The sequence below is a fragment of the Coenobita brevimanus genome, chromosome 44 (assembly GCF_032717465.1).
Source record: "Coenobita brevimanus isolate Jiangsu-jjx chromosome 44, ASM3271746v2, whole genome shotgun sequence".
Lineage (NCBI taxonomy): Eukaryota > Metazoa > Arthropoda > Malacostraca > Decapoda > Coenobitidae > Coenobita > Coenobita brevimanus.
Genome location: NC_136997.1, coordinates 39,492,677 through 39,502,962, shown reverse-complemented (window position 1 = coordinate 39,502,962; position 10,286 = coordinate 39,492,677). Strand labels below are relative to the sequence as shown.

The window sequence follows — 10,286 nt, the reverse complement described above, 5'->3', positions numbered from 1 at the left end:
ATCTTCCCATGTTAAAATAAGTGATTATATCAACAATCTTCTCTGACTTTATAAAATGAACTTAATTTTTTCAGTTCTTTCACGTGATACCCACCACTCTTGTGAGGAAAAAAAATGTCCACCATAATGACCTTTCTGCATTTGAGAAGTATAATTCTAAGTCTTCTAACCAACATTACTTTCTTTGTATTCCTTAGTTTACCATCTAGGACTGTATCAGGATCAGATGCTGTATTGTAATCTCTAAATTTGCAGAACTCCGTATTTCTGATCCACAAGATACTGCAGAATAGGAAGGGCACAGTGATTATATAATTCTTTTAAATATAATGAAATTTCATTTTTCATAAAATTCTGTTCATGAGATTCCATCAGCCTGTCTCAAGAATTTCCTTTGCACGATTTTTTCTGTTGTGAGTTCAGATAATATAAGCTGGCTGACATTATTATGATATATATTATGCAGGTCTGTGCAAAATCCAGCTGGAAGCAAATGGTACACAAGGTGTGGTAAGGAGGAACTACCCTTTAACAGATGTGAACAAATAGTGAAGCTAATAGAATGCCAAGTGCCTGCTTTCGTAAAAACTGTAATGAACTGCACTACGTTGCCAAATTGCTAGAACAATTTTACCCAGAATGACAAAACTATGGTATCAAACTATTATACGCAAGTCCCCCAGTCTCTGTGAACCCACAAATTTAGTAATTTAGCAACATTTCCCATTATCCATGTCAAAATTATGCCAGGTAAAGGTACTCAAGTTAAGAGAGACCTCTTCTAGTTCAAGGTTTAAAGACATATTTCTCATTCGCTGTGTGGTACAGAAGGTGTGTAGGATGCTGAATCAGGCTATGCATGTCGAGAGGGTAACAAGTTCCATGGTGCAAATTGCCATCTTATTTTCCAAAACATAAATTCGCCTCAAATTACTTATTCCAATCTTTTTCAGTTCTCACCTTTAGATTCGCAGATTACTAATCCCACATGTATTCACAGGTTGTGTCGGGTCTGCTGGGTCAGTCCATGAATGACAGTAGGGTGCGGGTGTTTTCGTGGGTGCGTGTGTGGCTGATTTTCTGGTGGGTGGCTGTGGACATCTTAGCAGCGGCCTACATGAGCAACCTTGTGTCAGTGCTTACCGTGCCCGTCTACCCACACCGTATACAGACGCTGCAGGAACTGGCTGAATCTGATATCATGTAACAGTAGCATAATTTCTTGTTTTAGTCGTTTACTCTTATCTATCATCTGTTATCATGAATGTACATTTTTTTGCAAAATTTATGTCAGTAATCACCGTGCCTGTCTACCAACACCTTATCCAAGCGCTGAAGGAACTGGCTTATTCAGACATAATATGAGTTTTTTCTTTTTCATGTCTCCATTTTCTCTCTCTTGATTTAACTTGGTGTTGGAGAGGGACGCTTTAATGTGATGACATCGACATAGCTGGGTGGCTTACCTGCGTTGTTATACAAACGCCCCTCAGCTACTTTCCTTTTCCCTCAAAGGGAGATGGTGGACTGCAGATGGGCAGAAAACGTCTGCAGTACACTGGGATCCCCTATCAGTTTAGCCTTATGTTGCAGCTACTACATCCGTACTAGCATGGGACTTTGGAGCATTTAAAAGACTGAGATATGGTGTGAGGGTAGCATCATGTAGCATCGTCTCGGATAATTTACTTTAAGTCTTCACGTATCTTGATCATTTTATATTTTTGTCAACCTTATGTCTGTGCTCACACATTTGTCTTGCTGTTGTTCTTTGTGTCGTCATAAGTCACTTCAAAGTTTCAAAACCATTGCCAACCCTTAAATCCGAAAGGGAAAATCAGACACCCAAAGAATTACTTCCTTAATAATCTTTGAGCTTTAACTATGGATAAATCAGGCCACACTTCTCCTCTCTTCTTTCCCTCACCCAGACCGTGTGGGAGACTATGGACGCTATATTTCCAAGGCTTAACAATCCTCCAACAACCTTGTCTACATCAATCTGAGGAGAGGAAATACAGTATAGTGAGAGTCATGAAATACTTTCTTGTTCGTCTGGTCTCATCATATTCACGCATTATACGATGGAATAAGGAGGTTTTCTTCTTAATATATTTTCCCTTTCCTCCGGGCTCACTAACCTTCATTGCTTACAAAGGACCTGTTCGCACTGCGGCCAGTTTAGGATATATTCTCATGTAAACTTCCTCATTGTTTAGGTTGGAATAAAAACTGGAAAAATATCCCATTTCACTTGCACAAAATCTGGATTTTTTTTTTTTTTTTTTTATGACTGCCAGATGTAATATGAGTGAGAGTGAGAACCGCGATGCTGTGAATTTGAACCATTGAATCAGACTGATATTGTTCAGTATTCATCCTGACTTAAATAATTCAACATTCTGCACAGAATATGTCTAATTCCGGTTTCACTGAAGATATTCCCCAACACATTACAGTATCATATACATTTGTGTCCCTCACCCAGACCCTGTAATGCAGACTTCAGAGGCTTTCTTGACCAGTCCCTCAAGAATCCTGCGACTGTTAATCTGTCCAAGAGGTGTTGGATGTACAGTCGCCAAACGTTCCACCTGGGCCACCCAGCTGCGAGGGGTGGGCCGCGGGTGCTGGCAACAGTGTATGTATTTGTTCGTGTGCACTGTAGATGCTCGAGGAAAAATAGGAGCACCAACTCTTTTCCTTAGTGAACCATAGTCAGAGTCTGAGTTCATCCTATAGATGGCGGGGTTGTGCGGAGTTGGGTGGGGCGTGACAACTGGGAGAATATAGGCTGTCATTAATCATATGAATATTACAATTTAGGTTATTCATGATTATTACAAGGTAGTTTTTGTTAGTTTGCAAAAGTAAATTATCTATACAGTATACGGCGATAATGGCAGTGAAACATGAACTCGTCAGTATCATTGGAAATTTACTCTCTTGACTTTTAATATGTGTCTGGGTGGGGAAAAATGTTTCAGGAGTAAGTTGGCGCAGCCAGCTATATGAATCCGAGTGCAAGGAAAGTTGTTGTGTGCTATAAGTCTCGGTGACCAGGGCAAAAATCTGTTTGCTTATACTTATAAGGTAATATAATTACAATAATGAAATATAAATATACTATAAAAAGTTATACAAGAATATATATTATGCAACTCATTTGGCCAGTGGCAGTGTAATCTGTGGAGACGGTGGATTCGAAGAGGTGCTTTATGGGGAAGCTGCGCATGTGAAGGCCAAGGCAGGCACTGGTTGCAGGGGTGGATGGCGGGTTGCGTATTTCCCAAGTCTAGCCCGGTACCGCTTACTGCTGGGCCAATATGAAGGAGAATAGCGCTTGGGTTATAGCGATAAAACCAGCCATAGGATTAGCTTGGAAATAGTCTCATTCTCTTTTCCACCTCATTTTACATAATGATCATTTGAACTAACCTAATCTGGACCTAACCTAACTTAACCTAACCGCGCCCTTACCGATATAGTGAGAGACTCGGGAAATATGCTGGCGGGTTACGGTATTATATCACTTACAACTCTTTGACTGCCACTGTTTCTTGTTTATATTTTTCTTAATTAAAATAAAAACATCTTTAGTTATAGTTAACCAGTGATAAAATGACGACACTACAAAGAAAAGGGGCGATGGGGACGTATTTAACCATTAGGGCTAGTAACTATTTACTCTAGCATAATGATAACATATGGATTTAACCAATATTATACACTCATACAATGCGACAATGACACTTTGAGGCTTAAAGAAAACATGAAAATGGCAAATAAATACCAATGGGGGAAAGAAATTTAACGGACGACCAAAGAAAGAAGACCGTCCTAGGCCTGGAACTGAGACCCCGTAGGACGCAATGAACAGGCGCGGATCCAGAAAATGGATTTGGGGGCGGGGGGGGCCCGATGCTAAAATTTCACAGGCTGACATGTCTCAAAACACTGAAAACAACTAACGTGCAGAGACATTGCGAAGGACAGGTGCTCAGGCTCGTAAAGGGCACTAGTTTCTACTATATGTTCGCATGTGCGTGTGTGTGTCTGTGAAAAAGTTCTACGAATAATTAAAAGCCGTAGAGAAAATATCTATTCTTACTGAGGTTATGAGGGTGAAATATTGTTTGATAATCTATGCCATCAAGCTGCCCTCAAGGAAATCGTACTATATAATAAATTTCATATTTGATTTCAGCGTGAAATTCTGCACCAGAAAAACTGCACAAAACTTCGATCCCAGACAAAAAGTAAAAATCGAGATCTGGACCATGATGTATTATCTCAAAAACTTCAAGTTCGATTTTGACCAAATTTTGGTATACAGTATTGTAGAGCTCATCGATATATACCCCCCCCCCCAAAAAAAAAAAAAAAAAAGGCGATTGGATACTCACCTATTAAGAGCTTCAAACCAGCTCTCGCAGTTCTAGAATTTGGTCTTGGATTGAAAAAACCGGACTTTTGAGAAAAAATACGATAACTTCTAACGGCACCTCGTAAGAAAAAAAAAAAAAAGTTTGCATTTTTGTTATCTGCGTCAAACTCCATATCAAATGAGCACTAAATATTAAAAATAAGAACACTTGAAAAGTTCGCAACTTCGTATATACTGAGGACATGCAGGTAAAACAATGAAGGGATAGCGTGGAGAAATATATTGGTTGGGAAGAGGACTGCCAGATGACAGGGGATATGTTGGCAATTTGTTTGGGGTATACTCTTATAGGAGTGAGGAGTCAGGGTTTTAAACATGCTCTTACATTACAATCAGGCTGCAAATAATGCAGACACATTGCAAACATATTCTAACATCGGAAAATGCTTGCAAACATGCTCTAACATTACAAATAGGTTGCAATCCATTGCAAGCACATTGCAAACATGTTCTATAACAATGGAAACCTCTAGTAAACATGCTCTAACACTAAAAACAGCCTTCAAACCATTGCAAGCGCGATGCAAATATGTTCCAGCACAGGAAAAAGTTTGTTAACATTTTCTAACTCTACAAACAGGCCGCAAACATTTATTGTTTTAAGAGGGGCACTTTTGGAGCACAGGGCAAAGGGGCAGGTGCTCGAGCACTCCCAACACCCTCTCTTTGCACGTGCCTCCTGAAAACCAGAGAGAGAGAGAGAGAGAGAGAGAGAGACTGCAGAGTAGCATGGCAAAAATAGGCAAATGTCGTGAGATGATGGTAATTTTTTTCTCTCTCGCTGCGGCTGCGGCTGCTGCTGCTGCTGCTGCTGCTGCTTCCTCAAACCAACGTGGCGCGTCACTCAAGTGCCACAATGTAACCACACACACTCCACATTTTTGGGGGGCCCGGTGTGAGATAGTATTGTGACCCCCATAGATTATTGACCCCAGTGTCAAAATACTATAGTAGAAAAGTGACCCCCCCCCCCATAGATTATTGACTCCCAACTGAAAGGAGTGCACTAATCAATGGTTGGTCTTTGCATGGCAGTGTGTTTATGAACCTAACCTAACCTAACCTAACCAATCCTAACCTAACCTAACCTAACCGACTCAAAAAATCCCTAAGTCCTAACCTAACCTATCCTAACCTAACCTAACCTACTCACAAAATCCCTAAGTACTACAAAATTTGAAAAAAGGGGGTCATGATTCTATAGAAGGGGTCACTTTCCTATGGGTATAATCCCATAGAAAAGTGACCCCGGGGTCAGATTTCAACCTAGTAATCTGACCCTGGGAACACTTTTCTAGGGGGCCAATATTATATATGACACCGGGCCCCCTGCCCCCCCCCCCCTGGATCCGCCCCTGTCAATGAAGCATGGAACTGACAAAAGAATACAAGCGAAAGGAGAGCAGAAATTCAACTAGCCTACACTCGTTAGATATTGAACATCCGGTTGCCATATGATAAGAATCACAGAAGATGCGTGTTAGAAAACAGGACATTTACTAAGGAATGGAAAGTAAACCACCGATTTCATATCACTAAGGGAACCCCCTGGTGAAATGATGTGGTATTCGAAACCTAGACGGTAACACGCCGTCAACCCACTCAAGCAGCAGTGTGTTAGTGTCCTCTGCCGCCAAGGACACAATTAGCTGAGGAGATCCGAGTGGGATGACATTGGCTTAGTTAGATAATGGATGAAAGCAGGTGTGGGACAAGAAAGTCACATAACGTGTGATATGAAACACACGATGGGGAAATAACCGACGGGCACACACTGTTACCAATTTGGAAGGGTGGCGCGCATTTTGCCGTCTGGTCCAAAACAGAGGTGCACATGCTTTTGGCCAAAGGCTGCTGGGGACTGGTTGATCTGGCATCACTGGTAAAAATCTAGAGGTTTTCATCAGTGGCTAGTGCCCGTAGGGCAATTTGCCCGTCGTGTGGAAGGGGCCTAAAGAGATCCGTGTTTATTAAGAACAGGAAGGCCAGCCAAACGGCTTTGCGCTATTGATCTTTGTTTCGTTTAGCCCTCAGGGTCTGAGACCAAATGGAAAAAAACAAAAATAGATTAGACAATAGACTGGCTGCAGGTCGTGGGCAAGTTTCATAAATCAATAGTTTTTCACTGAGTCTTCACAATATAATTAGTTTTTCTCTCAGACTTACCCGGTGCCATTTATTAAAAATATATATTCAAATTTTGTGAAACCATCAGTCATCGGAAACATGCTATATATATATATATATATATATATATATATATATATATATATATATATATATATATATATATATATATATATGTCAGCTCGATGACGTCATAGCATATTGCACGGGCGATCGGCCTGATGATGTCACAGATATGATGGCATTCACCTCTTGATACAGGGCTTAATCTTTTATTTTTACCTTGTTATGTTACATGAATATCATCATGGGATAATTTAGCACTTTCTTCATCCAAATGAAAAATAAAATTGACCAAAATTTCGACCTGCAACCAGTGAGAGGAGAAACAGGAAGAAAGAAGGATTTTGGAAGTAGGAAGAGTTGGAAAAACTTTGAGGTAAACAGTTCGTGTAAAAAAGGGCTTCACTATCCTTAAGTGGTACTGCTTTCGTCACTGCAGGCAATAAGCCTAGGCGAGGATATCATCATTACAGCACACCTGCCCATTCATTTGCAAAGAGTGACTGAATTCCTTATTACAAGAAGAACTGTATGTGAGCGGTATACTGCATATGTTTGAAGTCAGTCATTTAAGTGTCCATCGATTAATCACCGAACAACACCAACACCATTTCAAGCCATAGAAGGATAACATCACTTCTCCATCACAATAAACAACAGCTTCCCCTTACTGTTAACCACAATTACGATTGATATTATGGAATAAGTTATGGACTTTTATTGTTAAGAACACGATTAACAATGAGATGCATATAATACATTAATAAATGTATTTAAATAACACACGTTTGTTCTCGGGCCTTCTTAAACCTACAACAAACAAAAGCACATGTAATAAAGTTAAAAAAAAAAATGCATATTTACAATAAGGATGACTACCAAGACCCCACATAGCCTATTTCATTACCTCATCAACTGTCCTAATACTGTGTCCAGCCGCCTTCTTTTTCTATCACTGCCCGCATCCTGTCAGGCATGGAGGCAACATGGTTCCGAACGATCATTGGCTTGTTCCGCAGCATTTCCCACTGAGCATGTGTGTGCGCCATTAGAGCGTCCTGTGTCCTCTCCACCTCTGGCTCCCAAGTATTTACCATATTGGCCCAGATGTTTTCTATTGGGTTCATGTCCGCCCCCATAGTTGGCCAGTCTAATAGCTGGAGGTCCTGTCTACCTCGGAACCATTCACGAACAATGCCCGCTGTATGAACGGGACAGCGGTCATGAACGAAAATGATCGGGCCAGGAGGAAATGGATAGTTTCGCTGCTGCAAAGATGGAAGGAAGAAATTCTCCAAAATGTCAATATATTTGGCAGCAGTGAATCTCCCATCGATCTGGACGATGTCACCCATACCGTGGATACAAAACCAGCCCCACACGTTCACGGTGACGTGTCCACTCCTGGCCTCTTCATAGATGTTGACCCGATCGTATCTGCTGAAAAAAGAATATAACATTAGTGCTTAGTTATAATTTAATCTGTCTGTGTTAGTTTTCTTTGTGATAATATAGATTTAAAACTCCTGTAGGTTCTGTGAGTGGTAAAATACAGAAAGTGCTTCGTGTGCTTTTTCTCTGGCAATGGATTACCCATATCTTCCTCGCGGAACGTGACACGGACCATTTGTATCTCTCTCTCTCTCTCTCTCTCTCTCTCTCTCTCTCTCTCTCTCTCTCTCTCTCTCATAGAATGACGTCACAGACTGATGCTTTGATTCATATCAGTTTTGAGGGAGTAAGCCTTTGTAAAACATTTTTGGCAAAAGGTGTTTTTGCTAACAAGGAACAGCTCAGAAAATTAATTTAATGTTAGTGCATTTCAGTGGAATAATACTGAAGTCATTTGCCACTTTGCTCAAGAATAATAATCTGCTTGCCAAGTTCACTTACGCTAGTCTCATGTTCACTTACGCTGAACCATGCAGTTTTAAAGTGAATTCTTGTTAACGCAAAATGAAAGTTTATACTCCTCTTTTCATTCCTATTTCTTACCTTGTGGTAACAGGCCTCCAGTTGTGAATTGTTCCATGGTTGGTGCTGTTAAAAAGTTTTCTCGTCACAGAATATAACTCTGGACCAGAAATCCAAATTCTCTGCCACATTTTGACGGGCGAAGGCTAGTCTTCCTGCTCTGTGTTGGTCGTTTAAACGCTCCTTTGGGCAGGAATTCGGTGACGGATACCAGCCTCCTTCAGACGTTTCCGCACCGTTTGCGGAGTCACATTTAGGTGCAGACGCTCAGTAATAGCCACAGCGTTCGTAAATGGGTCCTCCAGCACCGCTCGTCGGATGTTTGCCTCATCTTCACGGGAGGTTAATCGTGGCCGGGGTCTTCTCTCTGAAAGAATATGCCATCATATATTACCTCTACCAAGTAGAATATTATAAGAGAAGGTTTCTTTTTTCATCCGTCTATCTGAGGGACACGAACTATACGATATTGCTCTGAAATAAGTGTCCAGTTAATGTATTAATTTAAAGAGGTAGGACTAGCATCAGCCACTAGTGTCCAGTTAATGTATTAATTTAAAGAGGTAAAACTAGCATCAGCCACTGAAGGACTTTTCTTCATAAAAAATGCCGTTTCTCATTAACTCTGGGGTGGCTTAACAAGTTAGAAGGAAAGACAGTTTGAGTCAGAAAGTGTCCTCAATACGGATCTCTCTTTCCATACATTTTTTAGCCCCCAACTTTTTTGCTCCTTCTCCTTCCTGAGCTTATCTCCTTATCCTGATTATCATCAGACTTTACTTCCACGCTTCGGTATCTAAATGCTGTCAGATTCCTCCAACACTTCTCCATTCATGGATATCTGAAGATTTCTCAGTTCCCTCCACTACTACACTTCATCACGTGCTCTTGCTCGCATTTCCCTTATTTACCTCCTCTTGCACACTCTAAAATTCTGTTACCAGTCTCTCTTACTTCTTTCTGTGTCTGCCACCAATGCTGTATCATTTGCAAACAATAATTGGCTCACTTCCCACCTGTTACCACTCTTACTACGTAACTCTGCTTCTGGTCCCATTGTTCTCGCTACCTCTTCTCTCAACTTCATCCATGAACATATTAAACAGCCATGGTGATGTCATGGAACCCTGCCTCAAACCTATTTTTTTCATTAAACCAATCATTCACTTTTCTTCCTGTCGACTCTAACACATGCTTTGCTGTCTCTATACAAGGTCTAGACTTTATAGCACGTAAAATATATTATGCAACTAACATAGCTTAATGCACTAAAGAAACACCATTCTACTCACCAAGATCATTCAAATTTCCAGTTTCCTCGTTTCTGTGTATCCATTTCTGTACCGTGGTGCGGGACACTGCAAGCCTCTGTGCTATCACCCGAGATGAGAGGCCGACCTCGTGGAGGGCGATGATCTGTGCTCGTTTTGCAAGTGCAGTTTGCTGACGGTTCATTGTGAGGCCTGAAGAGTACTGACGACCGAAAATTCTGGGTGGATAGACATCACCTTGGTCGACTCTTGATTGGCTGACTATAGTTCATTTAGTCCGAGTGAATTCTGTTCGATCTTTCCCACTGTAAATTTGTTGGCTCCTCATGATAAAAATTGATTAGGTAAATAAATGAATAAATGTATAACGGTCTCAAAGTCATATATGATTGATGACATTTTCA

The 10,286-nt window shown here is 40.8% G+C and overlaps 1 protein-coding gene across 1 annotated transcript; it reads right to left on the bottom strand.

Annotated features, from left to right (window-relative positions):
* Window positions 1–8,784: 8,784 nt before the first annotated feature.
* LOC145398055 (uncharacterized) lies at window positions 8,785–10,066 on the bottom strand. Its single transcript, XM_080271014.1, has 2 exons — window positions 9,904–10,066; window positions 8,785–8,978 (listed from the first exon to the last, which is right to left on the bottom strand). The coding sequence occupies exons 1-2, from the start codon at window positions 10,064–10,066 to the stop codon at window positions 8,785–8,787; spliced, it is 357 nt and encodes a 118-aa protein (XP_080127140.1).
* Between the last annotated feature and the right edge of the window lie 220 nt (window positions 10,067–10,286).